This window comes from Myotis nattereri (assembly GCF_964212035.1).
Source record: "Myotis nattereri genome assembly, chromosome: 5".
Classification (NCBI taxonomy): Eukaryota; Metazoa; Chordata; class Mammalia; order Chiroptera; family Vespertilionidae; genus Myotis; species Myotis nattereri.
Window position 1 is genome coordinate 19,288,578 of NC_138080.1, and position 27,361 is coordinate 19,315,938.

At 56.6% G+C, this 27,361-nt stretch overlaps 1 protein-coding gene across 1 annotated transcript in view; it reads right to left on the bottom strand.

Moving 5' to 3' along the window:
* FCHO1 (FCH and mu domain containing endocytic adaptor 1) overlaps nt 1–27,122 on the bottom strand; it is a 30,368-nt gene extending 3,246 nt beyond the window's left edge. Inside the window, exons 1-25 of the mRNA XM_081092426.1 lie at nt 27,053–27,122; nt 21,220–21,264; nt 20,932–21,018; nt 20,009–20,079; nt 15,898–15,989; nt 14,482–14,556; nt 13,183–13,324; nt 10,890–11,042; nt 10,544–10,648; nt 8,540–8,638; nt 8,350–8,446; nt 7,292–7,336; nt 7,101–7,179; nt 6,357–6,381; nt 6,155–6,212; nt 5,498–5,676; nt 5,393–5,417; nt 4,764–4,815; nt 4,100–4,191; nt 3,453–3,731; nt 1,928–2,040; nt 1,737–1,824; nt 1,479–1,587; nt 668–823; nt 213–345 (exon numbers count right to left, since the gene is read on the bottom strand). Coding sequence (XP_080948552.1) covers nt 213–345; nt 668–823; nt 1,479–1,587; nt 1,737–1,824; nt 1,928–2,040; nt 3,453–3,731; nt 4,100–4,191; nt 4,764–4,815; nt 5,393–5,417; nt 5,498–5,676; nt 6,155–6,212; nt 6,357–6,381; nt 7,101–7,179; nt 7,292–7,336; nt 8,350–8,446; nt 8,540–8,638; nt 10,544–10,648; nt 10,890–11,042; nt 13,183–13,324; nt 14,482–14,556; nt 15,898–15,989; nt 20,009–20,035 — 2,223 coding nt within the window. The 5' untranslated portion in view covers nt 20,036–20,079; nt 20,932–21,018; nt 21,220–21,264; nt 27,053–27,122. The remainder of the gene's footprint in view (nt 1–212; nt 346–667; nt 824–1,478; nt 1,588–1,736; nt 1,825–1,927; nt 2,041–3,452; nt 3,732–4,099; nt 4,192–4,763; nt 4,816–5,392; nt 5,418–5,497; nt 5,677–6,154; nt 6,213–6,356; nt 6,382–7,100; nt 7,180–7,291; nt 7,337–8,349; nt 8,447–8,539; nt 8,639–10,543; nt 10,649–10,889; nt 11,043–13,182; nt 13,325–14,481; nt 14,557–15,897; nt 15,990–20,008; nt 20,080–20,931; nt 21,019–21,219; nt 21,265–27,052) is intronic.
* Nucleotides 27,123–27,361: the final 239 nt, after the last annotated feature.

The following is a 27,361-nucleotide window of genomic DNA, read 5'->3' on the forward strand; positions in this document are numbered from 1 at the left end:
CGTATCCCCCATCCCCTCCGTATCCCCCATCCCCTCCGTATCCCCATCCCCTCCGTATCCCCATCCCCTCCGTATCCCCCATCCCCTCCGTATCCCCATCCCCTCCGTATCCCCCATCCCCTCCGTATCCCCCATCCCCTCCGTATCCCCCATCCCCTCCGTATCCCCCATCCCCTCCCTACCCCTCTGCCCACCCCATCCACCTAGGCCACCTGGTACCGCAGCAGCACTACATTGTAGTAGGAGGCGGCTGGATTCTGCTCTGCCTGGCGCTGCAGGGCCTCCGTCAGGGCTGCCATGTTGAGCCAGAAGTCTTTGGTCTCAGGGTCGCTCTGGGAGGGGTCGCTGCAGAGACCCGGAATAATCACCCCCACCCTCGGAAGAAGCCTCTCAGGGTCCCCAGCACCCCACCCACCCCAAGGGCTTCCTAAAGATGCTGATTTCCCAGGCCACCTTGCCCCCCCCCCCCCTCCCCCGCAAAGAGCATTTGCAGGGGGGAGAGGCGGGGGAGGAAGCAAAGGAAAGTGAGGTCCAGAGAGAGGGAGGGACTGGCCCAGGGACACACGGCAAATCCTGGGAGGCAGAGGAGGAGTTTACGGCGGGGGAGCTCCTGGCCCCCACTAGCCGCTGGAACCCCCTGCTCCTGCCTCCCTCCTCCCAGCAGTACCTGAAGAGCAGGTCGGCATTGGGCTGGAAGTGCTCGATGGGGGTGGTGTGTACAAGACGGAAGCTGAGGACCGGTGGGGGTGGGGTCCCGCTGAACACACGCACAATGCCGGCTGGGAAGGTCATGGTCAGCTCCCCAGTTACTCGAGCCAGGCAGCTGGGTGAGAGGGGAGGGGACTGGGCTTTGGCTCAGGGCTCTGCCCGCACCTCATCCTCGCCTCTTTCCTGGGGCTCCCTGGGTCTGCAGAAGCAGCAAGGCCCTGGCTACACCCCAACCTCCTCCCGTTGTGTCCCCGCCTGCATAGCAATCCAGGCTCCAGGAAGAAGCCACGCTGGGCTGAGGAGGCAGGAACAGCTCCTGCCCTGGTTCTCTTTTCCCCTCGGCCGCCAGGAAGCTCACAGCAAAATTCAGCTTTAGAATTGTCTTCATGTTGGGCGTGGGGTCTAACGCTCTCTTCCTCTCTTTGGTTTGACGTGAAGTTCTTTTCTTCTGGGCATCACCCCCAGACGACCCCCGGCCCCTCAATTCACCCTTTACCCACCTTCTCCACAGGCCTGGCCTCTGGAGTTCCTGCCTTCAGGTCGAGGCCTCTACACAGGGGCGGCAATGACGCCAGCCCTGTTCCCACGCCCTCTGTCGCGCCCACTGCCCTTCAGGAGAGGGGCCTGGAGGCTCAGCCCAGTGGTTAAGGCCCTTCCGTGGGAAAGCCGGTCACAAAACCCACCTGGAGGCTGCCCCTGCTGGAACCCAGACACAAGCCCCAGGGAGCCCGTTGCCCCTCACCGTCCGCACTCTCCCCGGCACTGCATACCTAGGGCTGTGGCCACGGAAGTAGGCGTGGACATACTCGGTGAAGACGGTGGCCACGGGCAGGGCATCCTGGGAGCCCAGGACCACAGGGCTTGGGCCCCGGGAGATTCCTGGCGGGGGTTGGGGGGGGGGGGAATGAAGGACAGACGAGAGCGTGAGGACAGGTTTCAGGCTCCAGAACCTGCCCTCTGCCAATAGGGTGTCTATGGTATCACAGCCCCCACCCACCCCGGCCAGAGAAGGTGAAGCCCACAGGTACCGTGTCCCGTCTGGGAGGAGACGCTGGAGCGCTCGGGGGCGGCGCCGGGGACGGAGGAGCCCAGCGGGGAGGAGCTCAGAGAATGAGGCTGGAAGGGAAGACGACAGGCCGGGCTGTGGACACGCCAGGAGCAGCGTCCTGCTGCCGACCCGAGGCGCCCCAGCCCAGCGCAGCCATGCCCCTCAGCCTACCAGGTCCCCGTTGCTGCTCACGAGGGGGCAGGACACCTTCCGGGAGCGGGGCCTCCGGGGCAGGGCTGCCAGGCCCTCCGTGGCGGGAAGGTCAGCAGGTCCGGGCATTGGGTCTGGGGAGCGAGTGTGAGAAAGACGGTGGCTGAGAGGCTGCCTGGGCCGCTCGGGCCTCCCCAGGGGAGGATCTCAGTCACAACCCGGGAGTCAGACTGACTGTGGGGAGACCCCTGGGTGGTCTGAAGTCCTGGGGCTTCAGAGAAGGTGCCAGACAGGACTGCAGACGCCACCCACAGCCCTGACACCAGACTGTGGCCTAATAAGAGGGGAGCTCCCTGCCCCGGGGCCTGGGTGCTCAGGAGGCAGGCACCCTACGGCGAGGGGCGGGGGGCGGGGGGAGGGGGTTGGAAGAGGGCTTTTCCCTGACTCTCAGCAATTCCATGACTGTCACCCTTTCTGAGAGGGTAGCAGTGGCCTCCTCCCCTGGCCCACGTCTGAGTCTCACCCTTCTCGTCACGGTGTCCCACCCAGGGTCCCCTCGCTCTCCTGCCTCCCCAGCAGCCCCTGCTCTGCTCCAGCTGAACTGCTTGCCCACGCACCCCCCCTCCCCCCAACCCGCCCAGGCCACGTTCCTCTCCCTCCCGTTGCTGACACTGGGGACCGTTTCCGAGGTGCTGCCATCCCCTGGGCTGCCGGGTGGGGAACTGCACCCCTGGCCTTGGTCGTGCCGTCCCCGGGGTGACAGTCCCCCGCCAGTGACGTTGCTGAGTGTGCCCTGGCCGCACAACCGGCTGGCTGAGAACCCCTGTTCTGCAGTGAAGCTCTGACTGCTCAGCTCGTCTCCACTCCCCGTCTCCACTCCCTCCCTCCCGAGGGCCCTCCCTTGAAGCAGCTCCAATCAGGGTCTTTGTCTAACCATGGCCTCTGCCTGGCACCCCCTTACCACTGCTGGGACCTCAGTGGTCACAGCCGTTTCTCTAAATGCAAAGGGGACTCCACCCTCCTTGTGTGACCTCCAGGCACCCACTCCTGCCTGCTCGCCTCCTCCCTGCCGCAGCCCTGCCTCAGCTCAGCCTGGACCCTCTCCTTCCTCTCCGGCCCCCCCCCCCCCCCCGGGTGCCGGTGCCTGGCCCATCTCCTTGCTGGCGTCTTCCCCCCTCCCCGCTCCCTGCCATGTCTCTGTTCTGGCGACACTGGCCTCCCCGCTGTTCCTCAGGGGGCCTAGCGGGCTCCCACCCCATTGCCTCTGCGTAGGCTCTAACCCTCTGCTGGGAACCCCTGCCCCCACACCCATATGGCTTCACCTCACCTCCATCATGTCACAGCTCAGATGTCCCTCCTCAGAGAGGCCCCTATGCTTGGGAGCCCTCAGCGGCACCTGCCACCTCCTGCCTTGTTAACACCTCTCTCATTAAACACCCTCTCCTGTGAGGGTGAGGTTTCCGCCAGCCTCCATCTCAGCACTGATCATGGTAGATGCCCCTTCCTCCCCACAGCTCCCATAACAGTTCCTGGCTGCGGGACTTACCGCCTCCAGCCACAGCTTCCCGCCCCCAGGGGCCTGGGGATGCTGCAAGGGGCAGTGGCGAGTCTGATGACAGCAGGGACCGCGTTCCCCTAGACTCGGGTGGTGGCTGCGGCCTACAGGTAGGTGGGCTCTGCGGGGTGGCCGGGCGGAGGGCCCAGGAATCTGGGAAGGGGCCAGGTGCCGCGTGGGATGGTGAGTCCAGGCCGGAGTCTTCCACGTTCTCCGGCGATGAGGAGGAGAAAGGCGAGGGGCTGGAGGTGAAGCCGAGGCTGCTGGAACCTGGGGGGAGACGGGGCAACTAGCTCCAGACCCTGCCCACGCGGGGGTCCGGGCCATTCAAAGCCAGTGCTCACAGCCCACCCCAGGACACTCCCGCTGGTTCCTTCTCTCGCCACTGATGCCTCACCCACCCCCCACTGCCACCCCCACTACCAAGCGGCTCCACCTTCTCTCTGGCTCTTCCTGCGCACGCTGTGGCCCCGCCCACCCTCACACTGACCTGGCCCCACTGATCTTCCCCTTGGCTCACAAAGGCCCCCAGCGTCCGCCCTCGCCCTCCTGCCCACTGCGCCACCTACGCCTGCAATGGCTCCATCCGTCCACCCGCCGGCCACACCCACGCTCCCGGAAGCCCTTACCCCCATTACCTGTAAAGTCTTCGTGGTCAAAGGCTGACTCTAGGGGTGGCCCAAAGAGGGTCTTGGAGGCCAGCTCATCGGACTGCAGCTTCTCTGTGCAGCTGGGGACCAGAGGACAAGAGGGGCTGTTCTGTTGTCTCCGGGCCTCCTCTCACCTCAGGGCCTTTGCACATGCTGCGGAGTTTGGCCTCCGTCCTCCCAGTCCTCCCTGTGGCCACTCCTGCTTCTCCTCAGGGCTCAGCGCAAAGTCGTCCTCCCCACAAGCCCAGAGGCCCCCCACTGCCAGCCCGACTGAAGTCGCCACTTCTCTCTTCCATCGCATCACCTCTTCGGTTTCGTCAGAACACTTAGAAGTACTGAATATGCTGGAACTTATTTGTTATTCATAAAACCTGAGCCGCTAGGATGTAACTCTGAGAAGGAGGACCTATCTTGCTCCCATATCCTCAGAACCCAGAATGGCATGAGTACACAGTAGGCACTCAATAAATGTTTACCAAATGAATCACTGCTAGAAAGCGGTCTCTCAAAATACGCCACAGCCTCAACTCCCTGCCTGATGAGAGGAGGGGACACAGAGACACAGGGAGGTGTCCGGGGAGGTGGGGAGACACGAGGGGGATGGCCCACCGGCCCACTGTGCGGACGCGACGTCCCACCCCGTGGAACTCACCTGCTGGCCCTCGGGGCGGACCGAGGCCTCTGTGGCTTCCCAGCAGCATCCCCTGCAAGAGAAGGGCCTCCCCTCTGAGCCGTCCTGTCACCCTGCCTGCTCCCGACTCCACAGACCAGGAGGCCAAGGCTCGGGGCTGCCTCGCGCTGGCAGGAGAGGCCAGATCAGGCAGGGAGGGCTTTGGACCTGACCGCGCTGTCTCCAGGTTTTGGCTTCTTTCCCAGAAACCCCTCTTGGGTCTCAGCTAATTCTCTTCATGACCTCATTTCTCAGAAGAGGAGGCTGCATGGCAGAGTGGGTGAGCGGCCTGCCCAAGTCACACGCAGAGCTGGCATGCAAACCCACCCAACACTTTAGGCCTAGTCCTCCCTCCATGTTCTCCTCCCGCCCCCCCTCCCCCCAAACCAAAGACCCCTGAATACCGGCCGGTGTGGCTCAGAGGTCACTGGTTTGATTCCTGGTCAGGGCACATGCCCGGCTTACGGGCTCCATCCCCAGTGGGGGGCATGCAGGAGGCAACCGATCAACGATGCTCTGTCATCGTTGATGTTTCTCTCTCTCTCTCCCCCTCTCTCTAAAAAATCAATTAAAAACATATTTAAAAAAGAGACTCCTGAACAGGTACTCACGCGAGGAGTGGCGTTTCATGGTGCCCTGTGGACAAAGGGGTGGGGTCAGGCGGGGTGCCTCTAGCCGGCCCCCGGGCCCACCTGGAACACCTGCCCCAGCCTCACCCCCGGGCCTGGAGGGAGGATGAGGCTGCCAGCCGTGGCCCTGAGCTGTGCGGCCGCCGCCTCCGGGCTGCAGGCCGGGGCCCGGGCCGGGGCGGGCTTGATGTGCACATAGAACTTGCGGGGCTCTTCGTCGTCAAAGTCTGAGTCGCTGGATGAGAAGCGGGAGGGCTCAGCTGTGCGTGCACCTCGGTCAAGGGGCCAAGCAGATGCCGATGCAGGGCCTCCCTCCAGGCAGCCCTCAAACTGACCATATCCCTTCCGTTCAAACCCTTGGAGGCCCTGCAGCATTCTCTCTCGCCTGTCACCCTTGGCCCCGACACCGTTTTACCCCCCCACCCCTTACCCCGATCCAAGCCCTTGCACAAGTATGTCCTGCCCTAAGTAGTGAACGCCTAGCCCATTCAACTGTTAAGCCCCAACACGGGTACCCCCTCTTTCAGGAAGCCCTCTTGGATCCCCCTCTCTTGTGACCCAGCCCCTCCTCTCTCCCTCTTGACCAGCCCTGACCCCACGGGGCAGGGGTCTTCGCTTGGTCCTCACTAGAGGCTCCCCACGGGGTGTACGCAGAGAAGGGTGCTAATGGCAGCGAAATCACTGCGGGCAGAGCTTTCTCATTGCTATGCCAACAACCGCCCCCAGAGGGTGCCACGAGGATATTGTTCTGGGTCACATCAGGCCGGACAGTGAAACCTTCTTCATCCACTTCTGCACAGGCCTGGAGGACAAGCAGCGAGTCAGGCTCTCCCCTACCAAACCTCGATTTCCACCCTGTACCCCTTCACCCGCTCCCCCCCTCCCCCCTCCCCTTTCCCCCCTCCCCCCGCCTCCCAGACCTAAAAACAACCCTGAGGGCACTCACCCGTGGGTCAGGCTCCAGAGAATCTCTGCAGATAAAAAAGAGACATTGGTATCAGCCCTCCCTCCCCATCTGCCCTGCCCTTGGCCCCCAACACTGGAAATGGCAACTGAGGGGGTGGGCCTGGATTGCGATAATGTCCGGAGCTGGCCCTGCAGGTGGGGGAACCCCGGGGCCGGCCTGGGGTGAGGGACAGTGAGTCTGGGGTTGGCAAAGCAAGGGGTGTTCTCAAACAGCTGGAAGAGGAGGAACCCTGGAGCTCGTCTGAAGGGCTTGCCTGAAAACACGGAACGTAGGGGCTAGTCTTGGAAAGAAAGGATCGGGGCCAGCCTGGGCAGGGTCAACCTGGGCCAGTCAGGGGACTGGGCACAGAAGGAGTGGGTACTAGTTTGGGCAGGGAGACTCCCGGGCTCATCTGGGCCGAGTAGGAACGGCTGGGACAGGTCAAGTGAGGAAATAGCAGGACTAACCTTGATCAGGGGAGGAATCCTGGACCACCCTGGGCAGGGGCAATCCTGGGTGAGTCCTGGTCTAGCCTTGGCAGGAGGAAGACTTCTGGACTAGGTCGGGCAGGTAGCCCTGAGCTAGCCTGGGTCAGGGTACTCCGTGCCCAGCCTGGAGTGAGAATGCTCCTGGGCTACCCTAACCGGGGGACTTCTGGGACAGCCTGGCAGGAGGTCTCCCGGGCCAGGGCAGGGGGGCTGGGGGGATGCGGGGGGTGGGGTGGGGGGCGGGGTGCTTCCTCACACAGCTGCAGGTGGCTCCCGCTCCCGCCGGCTCAGTCCTGGGAGGCGAAAGGCCTTGGCTCCCCGCAGACGTTTCATTGCTGAGGACGGATGATGGGTGCAGCTGAGCCCTGGGGGTGCCCCCTTCCTATTCAGCTCTGCCTCCCTTTTCCCTACAGTCCAGCCTGGGCATCCAGGTCCAGACGTACTTGCCTTCCTGCAGGGCGGCTGCGCTGTACGCCTCAAAGTCCAACGGCCCTGAGACAGAAGGGATTGGGACTCTCAGCAGAGAGGGCGCCTGGGCCCCAGGAGGGTAGCAGTACACCCCTGGCCACACACACACACACACACACACACACACACACACACGCACGCACCCGTCCCAGAGCTGGTCCTGAGGGGATGGGCCATGGGTTCTGCTCCCACCTTGGGACGGACTGGGGGGAGGGGTGATGCCTGAGTCATTTCTACGTCCAGCTTTTCTGGATGGACCTTGGGTAGGTCAGGGATGGACCACAAGTCTATGCCATGGGCTGGGCTGCAAGTGCCAGGGAGAGGAGCTGGGGCTTTCCTCAGGGAGATGGGAGCCAGGGAGGGTGTGTGGGCAGAAGCAGGACATGACTGATCTGGGGCCAGCGAAGGGCTAGAGTAAGGGCCAAGGAGGGGCGGGCTGAGCTGTGTAGCCAGGAGGGAGAAGGGACAGGCCTTCGTGCTACACTGGACTTGGGGACAGACTGTGCACCAGCATCTACTGAATGCCTACTGTGTGCCAGGCGGACACTTGGCCTATTACCTGCATCCAATTACTGAACATTCACAGCCATCAGCTGGGGATCAGTATTATCCTCACTTTACAGATGAAGAACCGAGGCTTAGAGAAGTCAAGACCCACATCCGAGTCCTCACAGCAGAAAGCGGTGAGGAAAAGGCTCACACCCAGGTCTGGCCCCAAGCTCTTGCTCTCCACATCTCCCCGACCCTGCACCTGGGCTGTTTCCAATTGGTCTTTTGCTCAACAGCTCGTAAGGCCTTCCTTGGCCCTTGGGGGTAAAGTTTGAACAACTGAGTCTGGCATTCATGGCCCCTCCGGTATCTGGTTGTATGAGATTTACACATAAGATCAGGCATCAAATCCCCTTCCTCTGTGGGCTCTAGAGTTAGACTTGTCATCAGCCCATTTTACTGATGAGGAAACTGCGACCCAGGGAAGCCTCCTGCCTCTTGAGCCCTGTCCGTTCCACGCAGCCTGACCCCCAGGTGCCCCGACTCACCAGGCTTCTCCCGGCCCGTGCCCTTGCTTTCTGCAAACTTTCTCAGCAGCATTTCCACGCTGATGTTCTCTATATTTTGCTTAAACTCCTCGTGAACCTGGGCAGAGTGGGTGGGGTGTGTAACTGGGCAAGGCCAGGGACCTCTTGTTCAGCACCTCCACCCTCATGCCCCACCCCCGGCCCCACTCACCTGCCCGATCTGCACGTGGGTGTCCTCCACCGAGTGGGCATAGGAGCCCAGCAGCGTCTTCATGTGCCGGAGGTGGGTCTCCTCCATGGTCTGGAAGTGCTGAGGCAGCAGGGGAGGGGCCAGCAGAAAGGGGGAGGCCACCAGGAGGTGACCTGTGACTCAGCCCGATCAGTCAGAATATCTCAACCCCCTAGGCCCAGTGATCGGTTTGGGGAAGAGCCAAGGAGAGCCTGCCCTAGGTCTTTTGCTGGGACTATAGGGAAAGGACATTTTCTTATCCCGAGTCAATGAATTGGTGGGATGCATGTGGAAGCTGCTGGTGGCCACTTTGCCAGACACACACACACACACACACAGAGATGGGGGCGTGTTTGCTTGAGAATGAAGCCCCAGAGAGAAAAACAGTCTTGAAAAGGAGAGAGGCACAACTTCCTGCCAACACCATTCGAGCACCTGGATCCAGCCATGCCTGGAACCCTCCCCTCCAACTTTTCTGTCCCGTGAGCCTATAAATCTTCTTTGTCAGTTTGAATGAAGGTCTCTATCATTTGTAATTTTCCATCACTTGCAAAATCAGAAAAAAAAAATCTGATTCCTGATCCTGAGATTCCAATCTGCTTTTCACACATTTGGATGGACAGAGACCCAGAGAGATACAGGATCTTGTAAAAAGTGACTTAGCTGGTGAGGAATGGAGGCTGGACCAGAACCCAGGCCTCTCAGCCACCATGAAATGTCAGGAGACTCTTAGAGTCTAAATCCTGCCCTATCATGTTAAAAAAACAAAAACCGAAAAACCTCATCCTATTCTGTATAATAAAAGGGTAATATGCAAGTTGACCCTAACTGCGGAATGACCAGAATGACAGGGCGCTATGACGTGCACTGAAACCAGGGGGCAGACGCTCAATGCAGGAGCTGACCCCTGGTGGTCAGTGCGCTCCCACAGGGGGAGCTCCGCTCAGCCACAAGCCGGGCTGACAGCTGCAAGCGCAGTGATGGTGGAGGGAGCCTCTCCCGCCTCCTCGGCAGTGCTAAGGATGTCCGACTGCAGCTTACGCCTGTCATTCACTCCCCTTTGCCGGCTGCGCGTGCCCTATCCCTGGGATTACCATTTGCCTTCATCCTGTGATGACAATGGACCAACCCAGCCATCTGGTCGACCTCGCTTTGTTTGAGGGTTATAAAAGTGGCTTCCAGGCAGGTGGCGCATGACTTGTGAGCCAGACAGGGACAGGTCGCATCATGACCACCCAGGTGGCAGGGACGCGGGGCTGGGCTTAAGCTGGCAGGTGGACATCCCCTGAGGGGTCCTGGACTGTGAGAGGGCACAGGCCAGTCTGAGGGACAACCCCCCGCCCCCCGCCCCAGTGCATGAATTTTTGTGTACCAGGTCTCTAGTCAATAATAATATAAATAAAAATTACACCTCATAGAATGGTTTCTATGCACCTGGTACTAGTCTGAAAACTTCAAATATAGTGACTCATTTAATCTTCACAACAACTCTATGAGGCAGGTACTATTACTGTTCCCATTTTACAGGTAGGAAAACCAAGGCACAAAAATTATTTGAGCCCTAGCTGGTTTGGCTCAGTGAATAGACCATCGGCCCTTGGACTGAAGGGTCCTGGCTTCTGGTCAAGGGCATGTACTTTGGTTGCAGACTCAATCCCCGGCCCTTATCAGGATACGTATGGGAGGCAACCAATCGATGTGTAGCTTTCATATCTATGTTTCTCTCTATCTCTACCCTTCCCTTCCACTCTCTCTAAAAATCAATGAAAAATATCCTCAGATGAGGATGAACAAAAAAATAAAATAAAAAGTATTTGACTTTTGAAATAATAATAATAATAATGTCAACAACAATAACACTAGCTAACTGGCTCTAGCCTTTGATGGCTTTATCCCTGTGACGGAGGCTCCTGGGAGTTGAGGGTGTGGGAGGTTCTGGACTTCTGAGGCCCATGGCCGGGGATGTGTGGTCTCTAAGGTTCTTACCAGAGCGGAGTCCAGCATCTTCTGCTCGAAGTCGGCGCGGGCGGAGTTGTACTTCTCCACGGAGCGCCGCAGGCTGTCTGCCGCCTTCTTGGTCTTGGTCTCTGCCTGGGAGGCACGGAGAGGGGACAGGGTTGGGCGAGGACACCCAGGGAGCTTCCCCCCACCGCTCCCCCAGCAGGTGAACTTCTTGGGGTGCCCAGGGTCTGGGGACCACACTCAGGTTGGATAACCATAGCTCTGTGACATGTTTTCGCTCTCCCATCAGGCAGCCCTCACGCCTCGGCAAGCTCCCCGGACCTGCGGACGTGGGCTGGTGTGGGCTGGAGACGTGCAGCGGTGGGCTCACCTTGTCCATCTCCTTCTGGCTCGTGCTCTCCCTCCGCAGCCGCTCCTGGTCCATGCACCGGTTCAGGTAGTTCTCTCGGGACTTGGGCAGGAGCTGGCTGACGCCCGCGAGGACCTGCACAGCGTCCAGGGTGCCCCCTGCTTCCTCTTTCAGCTGCGAGGGAGGGGAAGGGGGAGCCATGGGTGCCACCTGACACCCATGGGCGCAGGACCTGAACAGACCTCAGGTGCAGACCGTGAAGTTCCCAGCTTCCCAAACATTGTGGGATTCTCTGAGTATTATTTTAATACAAAAAATTGTCATGTTTAAAGTAGGTAATATTTACACATAATTCAAAAAGTTTTAAGGGGAGCCGAAACCAGTTTGGCTCAGTGGATAGAGCGTCGGCCTGCAGACTGAAAGGTCCCAGGTTCGATTCCGGTCAAGGGCATGTACCTGGGTTGCGGGCACATCCCCAGTAGGAGATGTGCAGGAGGCAGCTGATCGACGTTTCTCTCTCATCGATGTTTCTAACTATCTCTCTCCCTTCCTCTCTGTAAAAAAATCAATAAAATATATTTAAAAAAAAAGTTTTAAGGGGTGAGCTCCCTAAAACCTCCCATACCCTGCCCTGGCTGAATAGCTCAGTTGGTGAGAGCATCGTCCTGATACAGCAAGGTTGTGGGTTTGATCCCAGGTCAGGGCACATACAAGACCTAATGAATATATAAATAAGTGAGACAACAAATCTCTCTCTCTCTCTCTCTCTCTCTCTCTCTCTCTCTCTCTCTCTCTCCTTTCTACTCTGTCTCTAAAAAATCAACAATAGCCTGACTGGTGTGGCTCAGTGGTGGAGCATTGACCTATGAACCAGGAGGTCAGGGTTCAATTCCCGGTCAGGGCACCTGCCCGGGGTTACAGGCTCAATCCCCAGTGTGGGGCCTCCAGGAGGCAGCAGAGAGAGATCTATGATTCTCTCTCATCAGTGATGTTCCTATCTCTATCTCCCGCTCCCTCTCTGAAATCAATAAAAATAAAATATATATTTAAAAAAATAAAAATCAATAATAAAACAAAAAAGCCTTCCATTCCCTGATCCCCAGCCTCCCAGGCCTCTGCCAGGGGGCCCCCATTATTACCATCATGGGTCTCCAGAATTAATCAGCACATGGACGAGTAAATATGCTTGTTTTCGCCCATTTTTTAATGACAAATTGCAGCAGTCTGTGCTGTTTATCCCACTGGTTTTTCTACTTCATAGTCCAGTCCTAAGATTGTTTCACATCAGCCCACAGGAAACTTCCTTGTGCCCAACTTTTTAAAAAATTGTGATAAAATACACATAAGATTTACTATATTAACCATTTATAAGTATACAGTATTGAGTACTACTACCAACTCCCCTTTTTAACAGAGTTAAAAATGCAGATTTGGGCTCTGTGAATGCCGAGCACCTATGAATTATCAGACGCTACTATTTTGGGCTCCTGAGAGTCTAAGGCTTGACGCTTTCAAGATTCTAGGTTTGAAAGCGTCTAGACATGTCAGATAATAACATCTGTAGGTGCTAACCGTCGAGATGAGAGGTTAGCAAGCTTTTTCTGTGAAGGGACAGACAGCAAATGGGTTTGCCTGTCATGGGCTCTCAACTCAGAAAAAGTCAGACTATTGTACACAAGTGGACATGGGTGTGTGCCAATGAAACTCGATTTACTGGCACTGAAACCTGAGTGTCATGTCGTTTTCATGTTTCACAAAATATTTTTCTTCTCCGGATCCCACCACCACCATTTAAGAATGTAATAACCAGCCCTAGCCGGCTTGGCTCAGTGGATAGAGCGTTGGACTGCGGACTGAAGGGTCCCAGGTTTGATTCCGGCCAAGGGCACATGCCTGGGTTGTGGCTCGATCCCCATTAGGGGGCATGCAGGAGGCAGCCGATCAATGATTCTCTCTCATCATTGAAGTTTCTATCTCTCTATCCCTCTCCCTTCCTCTCTAAAATCAATAAAAATATATTTAAAAAAATAAAAATAAAAATGTAATAACCATTCGAGTTCGTGGGCTGGACAGAACTCGGTGGCGCTGGATCGGCCCCCAGGCTGCAGCGCACAGACTCTGCTCCAGGATTGAGTCTGAAATGTCTGGACAGTTCCCTGGTCTGCGGGGTTCTGGGTTCGAAATTTCAGAATTCCCAGCATCCTCAGCAGCACAAGTGGAGGCTGGAGGTTTGCAGGCCTCAGAAGGCCTGGGCTCCTTTCAGCCGCCGGCGCCCCCTGCCCACCCCACCGGGCAGTGCCCCCCAGGCACACACCTTCTTGTGCATCTTGAGCTGCTCCTCGCTGTAGCGGAGCACGTCCTTGATGAGGTCCTGCAGCTTCCGGGTCAGCTCCAGGTGGCAGAGCGCCAGCTTGTCCGAGGACACACGGAAGACCTCCCAGAGCGGGGCAAAGGTCCTGGAGACGGGCACGGTCACACGCGGGCCCAGCAGGCCCAGCACCTCTGGGTCCCCTCAGACAGCATAACTGGCATTGGCTCCGGCACCTACTGTGTGCCAGGCCCTGCTAAGCATCAACACACATTAACTCATTTAATCCCCACGGCACCCATATCAGGCAGGCTTGTGACAGATGGGGAAACTGAGGAATAGGAGGCTCCGTGACTCATGCGAGGCCCCACAGCGAATGACCATCAGGGCTGGGATGTAAACTCAGGCCCTGAGGCCCAGAGTCCTCGCTCCAGGCCCCACCTGATACCCAAAGGCAGCAGGGACCCAACCAGCCCCAACCAAGTTCACGGGGCCTCCCTGCCTCAGCAGAATTCCCCTCCCGCTTCCCCCGCCTTCCCTCCCTCGGCCTCCATTTCTGCTCCTGACAGAACTTTTGCCCCACAGCAGCCACAGGGAACTTTGCAAATGTCAGTGGGACCACATCGCATCCTCGTGTAAAGTCACCTGTGCGTCAGGCCCCGTGTCCAACCCCCCATCGCATCTCCCGCTCACCCAGGCCCTGCAGCAACCAGCCTCTTTGCTCCTCCTTGAACATATAGGGCGTGGCTGCATCAGGGCCTCTGCCCGGTCGAACTGCAGGCCTGGGTCTCTGTCCCCCAGACACTCATTCCCAGGGCTGACTCCTTCCCGTTATTAAGGTCTCAGCTCATAGAACCGGAGTCCACCCCGGAGGAGGTGCCCAACCTCTCACGCTCTTATTTCATTGCCTTCCTAGCACTCTTAGCCCCAGGACAGGACTGTTCATGTTTGTAGCTAACATTTTTCTTGTCACACATCCTAGGTGTACATGGCATGAACATAGCCTGAAGGTAATTGAGGATTTTATCCGTCTTGGTGGCCACTGGGTTACTAGTGCCTTGAACAGTACCTGGCACACAGTAGGTACACAGTAAGTATGTGTTAAATGAGTGAATGAGATAGTGAATGAATGAATGAATGAATGAATGATATACCTTTCTCTGTCTGATTAGCCCCGTAAGTGGGGGTATGACTCCCTATCTTACACAACACACCTGTGAAAAGATGTCCACCCCAGGGAAGGCTCCTGATGACCCCAGGGCCCCACAACCTTGGGGACCCCTACCCCACCCATGGCCCACTCACCCCACGGGGGTCCCGTTGCTGGCCAGCTTGGAAAGTTTTGCCATCGCTTTCGAGTAGGTCTCCTCGATAGTGGCCCTGGATAGGAGGACAGGGAAAAGCTAGGGAAGGTGCTGGGCACCCATGGGAGATACCCTGGCCCCCTGAGCCTCAGTTTCCCACCTCAAACATCTGAGCAGTGGCTCTTAGTGAGGACAGTACCAGCAAATTCAAGGGAGAGGTTTTTTATCCTTAAATAATACATTTTACAATAGTAGCGGTAGTAGTAGCAACAATAGCAGCAGCAGGTCAAAAAATCTTTGAGCACATACTGTAAATGCTGTATAATATAAATGAGAAAAAAACCACATAACGTTTATATGGTTTTTCTCATTTAATTGCAGCAAGCAAACTCATATCTCCTTCTTCCCTTTGGACAGACACCACTAAATGCCTACCTCGTATCCACTCACTTTTAAAAAAATATATATATTTTGCCGAAACCAGTTTGGCTCAGTGGATAGAGCGTCAGCCTATATATATATATAATATATATTTTTTTAAATATATTTTATTGATTTTTTACAGAGAGGAAGGGAGAGGGATAGAGAGTTAGAAACATCAATGAGAGAGAAACATCGATCAGCTGCCTCCTGCACCCACCCCCCCCCCACTGGGGATGTGCCCACAACCAAGGTACATGCCCTTGACCAGACTCGAACCTGGGACCCTTCAGTCTGCCGGCCGACGCTCTATCCACTGAGCCAAACCGGTCAGGGCTCCACTCACATTTTCATCTGGATTAATAGAACCTTACTTTTGTTTGGGGCAGCAATGAGCCCAGTTAAAACCAACTGCCCATGGGAGCATCTTAGGAGAGAGGCATCCGTGGAGTACCACAGGGTGGAAGACCCACAAAATAGAGAGTGGCCTCTGTCCTGTATGGCAAGTCCCACTTGACAGCTATGAAGAGAAATGCTTGGTTATAATCCTTTGAACTCTGCCCGCATGTAATAGGCCCTCACTGCTGGGTGACCAGGGAGCTGCTTTGCGATCTGATTTATTATGTTTTCTGGGATATTAACAGCAGAACACTTACATGCGGAAATGCAGACTATTTTATCATATGTGTGTTCTTTTAGCATGCTTAGGGCACAAGATTGCATTTTCAAATTCCCCTTTAGGTAGGTCATATGTCTTTCCAGGAGGCGTGAGACACCTGGGGAAGGTTGTTTACAGGAGATCATGGGGCTGAGAGTGTTGAGAAGACTAGTTTTGAGGGTCTTCAAGCAAGTGTGGTCCCTGGAGCCCACAGGGATCTGTACCTGAGGGGGCGGGGCCTGGGGTGGCTGTGAGCCACGATGGGCGGGGGCACGCGGTAGGCCAGGCTGGGGGGACTGTGGGGCACGGGCCGTGTGTAGGTGGGCGTGGGAACCTCACCTCTCCCGGATGAATTCTGCCAGCTCCTTGGTGGAGACGGGTCCCTGCTTCATGTTGTGGTACAGAACCTCAAAGCCGTGGTTCTTCTCGCCCTGCAAAGATGAGTGGAGACTGAGAAAGGATGCAGAAAAAATATCAGTGTTGTCCAGCAACAGGGGCCTAAACGGAGGAGCCAACCGGCAGAAGTCCATCCCCTTGGCTCCAGGGATGGGTTCATTTACACACCACACACACACACACACACGCACACGCACACGCACACATATGCGCGCTCATTGGTGCATGGGCCTTAAATTGGCCTAATCAGAGAGAAGCTTGGGCTTTTTGTCCCACAGTTGAAGAAGATACGTTCTCATTCACTGGTTGGCTCTCTCTATTTGAATCTTTCTGTGGGTGTTTCTCCATCTCTCTCTCCGTCTCTCTGCCTCCACCCGTCTCTTCTCCCTGCTTTTCTGTCTGCATTTTTCGGTAAGTGAGGAATTCTGTGGGCACGGGAAACAGTGGAAGCCGAGAGGAAACCACGACCTTTGGAAAAAAGCTGAATTGGAGAGTCCCAGTAACAAGCGTATTGAGTCCAGTTGCTGGATCAAACCAGCTCTGAAAGCCTCATTGCCCCCCAGCATTTCAGTTTTGTGAGCCAACACGGCCACTGTCCTGTAAGTCACTGTAGTTCATTTTCTTTCTCTTTATCATGGAAACTCCTTGTCTGAGGTCTGGGTCTGACCCTCTCAGCACCTAGCAGTGTCCAGCTAAGGATGGGACACAGGACGGGCACTGGAGTTTGTTAAATACATGAACAAATGAGCAAAATTAAAGCAAACATTGACTAATGCCTCAAATTAGCAAAACCTAGAGCTATTCTTCTGTTACCCGTGCTGGTGGGAACGGAGCTCCCACCGTGCTGCCTGCCGGTGCGCTGAACAAAACCCCTTACATCTCAGTTCTGGGGTCACCACGGGGGGGACGGCCAGGGCTGTGCTGTGTGGTCCGGCAATCACTGTCCCTCTGTAGTGACCCTCCTAAGACGGGGGCAGGAGTCCTCAACCTCTCAATGAGGACGAATAAACACCAAGACGACCAGGGCCCCCCAGCGCCCCAAGGCAACCCTAGGTTTTGCTAATGCGAGGCATTAGTTAATGTTTGCTTTAATTTTGCTCATGTTTCTTTTCCAGACACACTTTTTATTGAGAAGGGAAACTTTTACCACTACTCTAAGTGGACAACCAGGACCCCATGCCATAATGAAGGGAACAGGGGAGAAAAGAAGGCAACAGCTGTGTTTTCATGGCGCCAGACCCTGCGCATGTCAGTGCATCATGTCTGAACACGGAGCTGCTCCTAAAAACGGGAGATCAGCTGGGGCCCAAGGGAACTGGAGACATTTTAGCACCAAACGGGGCTTATAATTCCGACAGAGAGAAGAGTCTCGTGAAGGGATCTGACGTTATTTCGCTGCCCATACCAATCACCAACACAACCCCTTTGGCAGCATTTCACAGGCCCTTCCTCCTCCAATTTGTGGGGTTCACCTTCCTAGTTACCCGGAAGCTTGAAGGCCAGAAGTCACTATCAGATGATCCCTCTGGCTGCACAAATGGAGAAACTGAAGCCAGGACTGGGGCAGGCCCAGGACAGGCTCAAGCCCAATTCTCAGTCCCTGCTCGGACCCATTGATGGCGCCCTGTTAGCCACCAGCTGCCGCGGTCCAAAGCGCTTGGCCTGGGATTGCCTTTCCACACGCATCTCTCAGCTTCCTCTCTGCCTCGCCCGCAAACAGCAGACAAGGCGATGGCCTGCTACGCCTTCCCGCCATTGCACAGTCCACCACCTGGCTACCAGCCTACATTTTTCCACCCATCCGATACTTCCACCTCTCAAGGATCACTGCCAGACCTCCCTCCTTCCAGAACCTTCTCAGACCCTCCTCAAACTCTCACTTCCCTGAGGTTCAGGGTTGATCCCTCCAGCTCCCCAGGAATCTGCTTCCTGTCTTTCCACATCTACAGCTGTACTTTCAAGGTTCATGAGTCAAATGCTCCTTTTCGGCACCGATTCACTCTGGGCCAGTGACTTCGCCTCTCTGGGCCTCAGTTTCCACATCTGACAAATGGGGACAATGACAGCACCTACCTGCCAAGAGTTTTGGTGACATGGGGTTAGTACAGAGCTGGACACAGGGCTCCCTGCCCGGTAGGGGTGCGCGGCAAACAGCCCAAACGGCCCCACCAGCACCGGCCAGGGGATCCCCGGGTGAGGCTGCACCAGGCACCGCTGACCAGGCCAGCATCTGGGGCTGACTCGGAGCCAACTGCTGGCCCATTTCCCAGACCTGGCAAAGCCCCCAGCAGTGTCTGCCTCCCTCAGGCTGGGCTGGCAGCCGAGGGTCCGTCCGAGGAGGGGCTGTCTCAGAGAGTATTTCTAACACAGATTAATGATGTCCCTTTCCGGCTCACACTCCCTCCATGGCTCCCTGGTGCCCTCTAGGCCGCCAGCCCTGCTCTGGCCCAGGGGGGCTACAGCATCCCTGTCTGGCTTGATCTCCCCGGACTGGCGCCTCCTTCCAGCCAGCCAGCCAGAGCCCCAGTGTCATCCCGCAAGGAGCCACCACTACAAACAACAGATTTAACGAAACGGACATCCCAGAAGCCTTTCCTGGGTCCCAGGAAGGGGGCATTTCATCCCCCGTCGGGAATAAAGATTGGGAAACTGAGGCCCCAAGAGGCCAAGTCACCTTTCCAAGAGCTCCCAGCCGAGCCCACTTAAATCACACCCTCGAGCGCTCAGTCACTGTGCGTGAGACTGTCTTTTGGTTGGGGGGAGGGGTCGGGGGTGGCTTCTATTTTCTCTTTGCTGATCTGATCTTTTCCAGGGAGCCTGCCTGCCTCATGCAATTAAAAAGAAATGTTAAATAAGTGTAGGTGCCGTTGTCAGGGTTCCAAAGCGTCGGCAACAGGACTGATCCTCAACCGGTCAGTACCCGGGCACAGAGATGCCAACAGGGTCTCAGAGAGAGGCAGCCCTATGGGGGTCACACAGCTATTCAGAGGCAAATCTGGAGACTGACCTTCGGGGAGGGGGACAGGTCAGGTCCCCACAGGTGGCAAGGGGGTGTGGCCCCTTTAAGAAAGCAAGGCCAGTAAGAAGAGCCCCAACTGGGGAGGGAGAAAGGAAGGGAGCAGGGCCAGTTGCTAGGGGCAACCAGTTGCCTAGCAACAGACTTCCTCTCTGCCAGCTCAGGGCCAGCAACTGGGGAAGGGGCTTTCTGCCCTGGTCCTTCCAAGACTCTCCTGGTCACACATCCTCTGTTGCTCCCCACGGGCCTGGCCCTGCAGGAGGAGTCCGGTGCCCTCTACTAGCCAGCCAGTGTCACACCTCTGGGCTGTTGTCCAGGCTGTTCCCGTGCCTGGAATGCCTGGGAAATCTCAGCCTTCAAAGCCCACAGCAAACATGGCTCTGTCTCCTGGCTCCTCCTCTGGGTGCCTCCAAGGTACTAGAGGGCTGGAAGTGTCAGGCTGGCTCTGTGTCCTCCAGACTCGGGACTCCCTGGGGTCAGAGTTGGGGTGGAGTCTCTTGGGGGGAAGCATTCCCCGGAATTGGCTGGGTATGCGATGATGGTGGCCGGGATGGAGAGTGTGAATGAACGAATAAATGAAAACAAGTCCATCTCACTTGGCCCCCTGGGTTACAGTAAGTAGTCCCCAGCTTGGAGGGCAAATGTGTGGGGTGGCCATGAACTGCCCCCACCCCTACCCCCAACTCTCCAGGATGGGAAAGACGGAAATCCTCTGGCTGGAATAATGCTGGATCCTGGAAGTTCTGTCTGGCCCTGGGTTTGAGCCCTGGTCCTGCACGTTCTCACTGGGCAACCTCAGGTAAGAGTCCTACTCTGAGCCTCAGTCTCTCTGTTTTTCAAGCTGTGACTTGCCCAAGGTCACAAGGCCCATTTGGTCTGAGGGTGTAGATTCAAGCCCAGCCCGCCTCTTCCCTTTAACTCCTGTTCCTTACAGACTCTCCACTTGCCCAAGATTCTGCCCACAAGTTGCCAGGTCCCCTCACCTCCATAAAAGCCCTTTTAGGAGAACCCACCAAAATAAGAGTGGGTCATACTTACCCAAAAATGCTCCCCAAAATACGACATCCTGATGCCTTCTGTGGAGACCCCTGCAGACTCCTGTCTAGGGCCTGTCTGAAGAGAGAGGCAAGTTTGAGCTGCAAAGTCACAGATATTCCAACTGTCCTCTCTGTGGAGGAGAGAGAGAAGACAGTGGAAGAACCAACAGCTGGGAGCATGCCAGGGCTCCTGAGATGACTCAGTCCTAGGCCAAGTAGCCCCAGTCTAGGAGGACAAAGCTGGATACAGATGCCCCAAGTTCTGTGGGGTTAGATAGAGGGCTAGGGGCTAGGGGAACCTAGACTAGAGGAAGGGGCAAGGGAACTGGGGTTCTTAAGCACAAATAGGAGTTCACTGTTGAGAAGGTTATTGGATGAGCCCTAGACTGGGGAGAAAAGTTCTTGGCCATTTTATTTTTAAATATGTTTTTAAAAATATATATATTTTATTGATTTTTTTTTACAGAGAGGAAAGGAGATGGATAGAGAGTTATAAACATCAATGAAAGAGAAACATCGATCAGCTGCCTCCTGCACACTCCCTACTGGGGATGTGCTCGCAACCAAGGTACATGCCCTTGACCAGAATCACACCTGGGACCTTTCAGTCTACAGGCTGACGCTCTATCCACTGAGCCAAACCAGTTAGGGCTTAAATATGCTTTAAAATAGATTTTTAGAAAAAGCAGAAGGGAGGAGAGAGAAAGAGAAATACTGATCAGAGGAACATCATTGATCGGCTGCCTCCTGCATGCACCCCTACCGGGGATTGAGTCTACAGCCTGGACATGTACCCTGACCGGGAATTGAACCAGTGACCTCTTGGTTCCTGGGTCGATGCTCAACCCCTGAGCCACACTGGCTGGGCTTTGGCCATTTTATCGATGGGAGAATAGGCCCCATCCCTGAGGGGAAGCCACTTGCCCAAGTCACACAGTGAGGAATGGATAGATTCGCACTCTGAGTCCGCCGAGTCCAGTCCTGAGCACTCAGCTCCCCACTGGGCAGCTCCTGTGGGAAAAGGGTTTGGTGAGAAATGGACACTGGGGCTGTGGTGAGCAGCATGGGTGTTGGGGTCCCTTGGGGTCTCCTGAGTCCCTCTACAACAGCCCCCATGTCACGCATGCTCCTGGAATGGAGTGCTCACCCCTCACCCAGGTGCTATTGGCGCCTCCAGGAGTCCTAACCCTACCCCCGGAAGCCAGTGTTCACCTGGTATCTGAGTCACTGTCCGGCTCTATGCCTCAGTTTCCCCATCTGCAAAACAAGAGAGAAGGCCGAGATGGGGTCTTGCTGGGGGGACCCCAGGCCTCCCTGAAGAGGGGGTGGGTCAGGCCACCTGGCGACGGACGGAGGGACAGTTGGTGTCCTTGGCATGTTCTCCAGGCCGGGCTTGTCACTGGAGCCTGCTGCCCCATTCATAATTCATGACTCCGAAGGCAGCTCAGCAGCAGCTGGGAGCCCAGCACGCACAGTGGCAACAGAGACCGGGCCGGTGACCGCAGGACTGGAGCGCTCCCTGGGCCTTACCGGGAAAGGACGGAGCAAGGACCTTGGACAAGGCTGCCCCTTGCTCGACCTCAGCTTACCTAACCTTGAAAGTGAGTTTAGCTTGATCCGTTATCATCTAGCCCCAGCCCCTTGACTTCACCCAGCACCCACCATGTGCCCACATGGCCAGGACAATTCCAGGATCTGTGAGATGATGCAGCCCTGGGCCTGCTCCCCGAGGAGCCCCCCAGTCTAGGGGAGCAGAACTGGTTACAGACACCTGGTCCTGCAGGGCCACGCTGGCCAAATGGAGGAACAAGAACGGGGAAGCCTGGACCGAAGAAGGGAGGCATGGCTGTTGGGTGTGTTTGTTTTTTTTAATATGTTTTTATTAATCTGAGAGGAAGGGAGAGGGAGAGAGAGATAGAAACATCAATGATGACAGAGAATCATTGATCAGCGGCCTCCTGCACACTCCCAACTGGGGATAGAGCCCGCAATCCAGGCATGTGCCCTTGACCGGAATCGAACCTGGGACCCTTTGGTCCACAGTCCAACGCTCTATCCACTGAGCCAAACCAGCTAGGGCGGGTGTTGGGTTTTTTAAAACATATATATTTTTATTGATTTCAGAGAGGAAGGGAGAGGGAGAGAGAGATAGAAACATCAATGATGACAGAGAATCATTGATCGGCTGCCTCCTGTGTGTCCCTTCCTGGGGACCAAGCCCGCCACCGGGTCATATGCCCTTGACCAGAATCCAACTATGACCTCCTGTTTTATAGGTCAATGCTTAACCCCTGAGTCACATACATCAGCTGGGCAGGTGCTGGGGTTTTAAAGCATGAATAGGAGTCCAGGCACACACACACACACACACACACACACAACTGATTCAACAAACATTCCCAACCTCCACCCTTGTGACGCTGGGACTTTTGAGAATCTTCAGTGCCCAGTGCAGCCCCTGAGAAACCCAGCCTGTCACGCTAGGCTGACATCCCTAAAAGGAAAAGCCTTAAATGTCTATCTCATTTCTTAGTTTCTGGCCATGATCTAGACTCTGAGCATCTCTAAATCCCTTAGAGCTAGGCTGACCGACATAGGAACCACTAGCCTCATGTAGCAGCTTTTTTATTTTTTATTTTTAATCCTTACCAGAGGATGTGTTTTTCATTGATTCTAGAGAGAGAGGGACGGAGAGGGAGAGAGAGAGAAACACCGATGTGAGAGAGAAACATTGATCAGTTGCCACCCGTGCATTACGTGCTCTGACCCACTTGGGTATGTGCCCTGGCCAGGAATCGAACCTACGACCCTTTGGTGTACAGGACAATGCTCTAACCAACTGAGCCATACCAGCCAGGGCTGTAGCCACCTCATTTTACTTTTGTTGTTGCTGTTGTTAATCCTTACCCGAGGAATTGGTTGCCTCTAGCACATGCCCCAACGGGCTGGGATAGAACCTACAACCCAGGTATATGCTCCAGATCAGGGTCAAACCCGAGGCCCTGTGGTGTGCAGGCCAACGCTCTAACCACTGAGCACACCGGCCAGGGCTAGCCACTTAATTTTAAACTAAGTAACTTTTACATGAATCCCCTCATCTGTGCCAGCCTTGCTCCCAGGGCTCAGCAGCCACACAGGCTGGCAGCTGCCACGTAGAACGGCACAGGTACAGACGTCCGTGAGTGCTGTTTTCGAGGATCCCGGGAGCCACCAGGCCCAAGTTCCACAGAAACCAAAAGTCGCGATACTGTTTTGCCAACTCCGATTAGATTCCTCCCCCTGCAGTGAGTGCCAGTGTGTGTGTGGCGCTGTGCTCAACTCTTCACAAGTCCCAGTTCATTTAACCTTCGCAACCCCACGGGGGGAGCGATCCCAGCGCCACATAGGAGGAAATCGAGGCACAGAGCAGTCGCTCGCTGTCCCCAGGTCACGGTGATTTTGTCCGTGGCCTGTCTGCCAAGGGCTCCTGTTCAGAACCCCCACGGGTGGCTCTGGGCCTCCACGTCCACGCTACTGCCCGGCCCCCCACCACAGCACTCAGAACGGTAACAGCAGGCAGCCCGCAGGCTCGGCCAGGCCCAGGAAGTGACACCTGCTGTTTCTGAAACCCAGGGGGCAGAGGGGTACCCTATCTGTCCCTGAGGGGGGCAAAGAGGGGCCGCGGGGCCTCCGGCGGGGCTCAGACTCACCCAACAGCGCAGCCAGGGGGCTTGGCTCCAGTCAGACAGGGCAGGCCCCAGACACACGCAGCCCCTGCCACTTCCGCCAAGCCGAGGCCGTGGGTGTGGGGGACAGGAAGCGCACCCGCCCCGCCCGCCGCCCAACTGCCACCTCACCTTCCCCTCCCAGAGCAGCACCCCTGGGACCTCTCTGGACCGGAGCAGGCCACAGATCGGTAAACGGAGGCCCCTGGATCTACAGCCCTCAGCCGAGGGCTATTAACCAACAGATCGTAATCATGACGATTGTGAAATAACAGAACCCACAAAGTGAGTACCGATCCTGGGCTAAGCATTCCACAGCTCACCAAGCCGAGGTGGGCCAGTGACGCCTGCTCAGAGATGGAGAAACCGAGGCTCAGAGAGGGCAGCCCCCGTGTCCAAACTGGCACAGCTAACGAATGGCAGTGCTGAGAGAGACTCAACCCAGGGTCTCATTAGGACTTTCACAGGCTTGGGGCAATCTTGCCTCCCTGGGCCCCAGGCTCCATTCAGAAAATAATGTAGCCCAGCCAGCGTGGCTCAGTGGTTGAGCATCCACCTATGAACCAGGCGATCATGGTTCGATTCCCGGTCAGGGCACATGCCCAGGTTGTGGGCCCAACCCCTAGGGGTCACGCAGGGGGCGGCCCATCCGTGATTATCACTCGTCATTGATGTTTCTATCTCTTTCTCCCTTTCCTTTCCTCTCTGAAATTTAAAAAAAAAATAATTTTTAAAGAAAGAAAATAATTTGTACTGTCTTTTACAGCGACATTGGCATAAAGACAAATATATTGATATCATATATTTAAAGGTTTTCTTTGATCCCACAGCTTATTTTTTCCCCTCCTGATTTTAAAAGAAGTTAAAACATCTTCAGGGACCCCTGAAAGTAATACACCCGAGGGAGACACGGTGGTCACAGCATCTGCTGGAACCCAGGTCTCTTGGCCTCGGTAATGCCCGTGCAAAGACCAGAGATAGGCAGGGACTTGCCCAAGGTCAAACAGCAGGTCGTCAGCTGACCGGGATGCCCCCCCAGCTTCTGGCTGCTAGAAGCAAGGAACAGAGTCCTCCCTGGAGATGTCTGACATGAGCCCTGGCACCTCCTGGAGATGAATCCTGCCTCCCAGCACCAGCTCCCCCAAGCCTGGGGCTCTGTGCCTGGCCTGGTGTGAGGCCGGGCCCAGGTCGGAGCCCAGTTAGCAAAGAAGGTCAGACTTTGGCTGCTGGCCTCCGGCTGGGTGACCTTGGGATGCCCCTGACCTCTCTGGGTTTCCTGAGTTTTGTGAAACAGGATCTGTCATTTTGCTCCCCTCAGTGCGTTTGCTCACAGTTGGGCCAGTTCAGGGTTTTTCTCTCCTTTTTGGTGTCCACCTCGCGGCCATGCTGTGTCGATGGCCAGCTGTCACGGGCTTCCTCCCTGCCACGGCCATCAGAGCTGCGGCCACTTACACACTCCGGCTTCATTCCCACAATCGCATCAGAGACAGTATCTCACCTGGGCCATCACCCCAAATGGGGAAACTGAGGCACAGGCCCATGTTACACAGCGATTGGGCCACTGAGTGGGCATCTGAGCTCACACAGGAATTTTTCAGTCCTCCCCACTGATGGCCCCCCTTCATCACCTTTTTGGGCAAACTCCACCTGACTCCAGGCTGGAGACACAGCAGGCAACACCCTTACAGACTCCCTTCTCTTCTCCTGGTCAGCTGTGACCCCATTTATGATCGGTAATAGCGCAATTAGTATTATAATGACCATGTCTATATTTACAGCACTCCCATCCTCCCACAGTCTCCTTTGATCTTCCAAGAGGGATTCAGCCCATTTCACAGAAAAACACACCGAGGTGCAGAGGGCCAAAGCCATGTACAGAAGAACCAGATTTGAACCTGGGGGCATCAGACTCCCAGCCCAGTGCTCACCCCTATGTCCATACAGGCACAGAGCTTCAAGGGAAAGGGGACAGGCAGGCCCGGCACCTCCTCCTGCCCAGGATCCTGCCCAGGCACTGTCTTGCCCCTGGTGTGGGTGATGGTATGTGGGTCAGGGTGTGCCCTGGGCGGTCCTGCTGGTGAAACCTGGGTGGTGGAGCTCCTGTCCCAGTGATTGCAGCCTGGTGATATAATGTACTGCATGGCAGAGGAGCCCTTCCAGCAATGCCACAGTGTGACCATCAGCCCATTTTGCAGTGCAGTAAACTGAGGCTGAGAGGCCAGCAAGGCATGTCAGGGGTGGGGGTACATGTGTCTTCAAACCCATTGCTCTCTCACTCCCAAACCACCAACATCTTAAGCAAAAGGGTGGGATCAAGATCTGGCAAAAGATGGGGGCGGGGGGCGTCAGAACTTATAGAATACAGGCTCTGAAGTCCCCCGCCCCATTTTCAAAGTAGAAAACTGGGGCTCAGGAAAGGGCTGCCACTTGCCCAAGGTCACCAGAGACAGGTCCATCCAGAGCCGCCTCCTGGTCCCCACTGCGACTCGGCAGATGACTCCTAAGATCCGAGGCAGATGGAGGGGCCACCCACCCTCCTCCACACCCCCTCACAGTCAGCCTCCAGCAGGATCCCAATTTACCTCGATTTATTTTAATACCCAGGAACAGATGCTCACTGCCCAACCCCCACCGAGGCAGGGACCACTCCCAAGTCTATCTACTCCAGGCCCTTCCAGGCCGGGCCTGACCGGCCAGGCAAGACACCCCACACCAACCCACTCCCCAGAATTCCACCTCGAAGAGGGTCTATGAAGAGGATGCCAATGGAAGGCCCCCCACCCCATCCTTGTGGCAGGGGCCGCTATAGGACAATCTACAGGAGGGGCCCAGAGGACCCCCAGTTCCTCCACTAGGACTGGATCGGGATTCCCAGCAGAGAAAAAGGGAAGGAGGTTCCTTATCTCGGCCCTCAGAGGGTCTGCAGGTCCCAGCTGGGAAGAGGGAAATTGGGGGTGGTCTCCACTTCATCTATCCTGGGTCCCAGGCTGGAGGGGGGGCGGCGCCCCCATCTTTGCAGCCCCAGAACCTAGACCCAGATGCAGGCTTAGAATAAAGGGATTTGAGGAGGGGTCTCGCATCGTAGCTGTTCCCCTGTGCGCCCCGGTTCTCAGCCAGGAGACGGGGCATTAGGACAGGGGTCCATGTCTCCCTCCGTGGGGCCCTGATTATCACCTGGGGGAGGCAGGGCGCCCACCCTGCAGCCTCCCCCCGAATCCCTGCTCGCCATCCCTCCAAGTCCCGCCGCACCTTTGCGCCCCCGTGGCCACCGGGACTGCGGGGCACGGTGCGTGCGCTCGCGGGGCCGCGCGGGCCAGGGGCATGGGTGGGAATCCACTCACCTCCGAGCTCGGGCCGAGCCTCGCGCCCGCCGCCACCTGCGGCTCGGTCTCTGACACCCGAGCCCGCCCCGCCCCTCCCTCCGCCGCTGCAGCGGGGCCGCCGGGTGGCTCCGCCTCCGGGGCGTGGCCACGAGAGTACCCCGAGGCCGCGCCGGCTCCGGAGGCAGGGCGGGCTCTCCACGCAGCCAGCCATTGGGCCATGTGGGCATCCAGCTCCGCCAGCCCGCGCCCTGATTGGACGAGTCAGGCTCCTTTCATCTCCCCCCACCCCTTCCACCACCTGCAGGTTATCTGCATAATTTAAAGCCA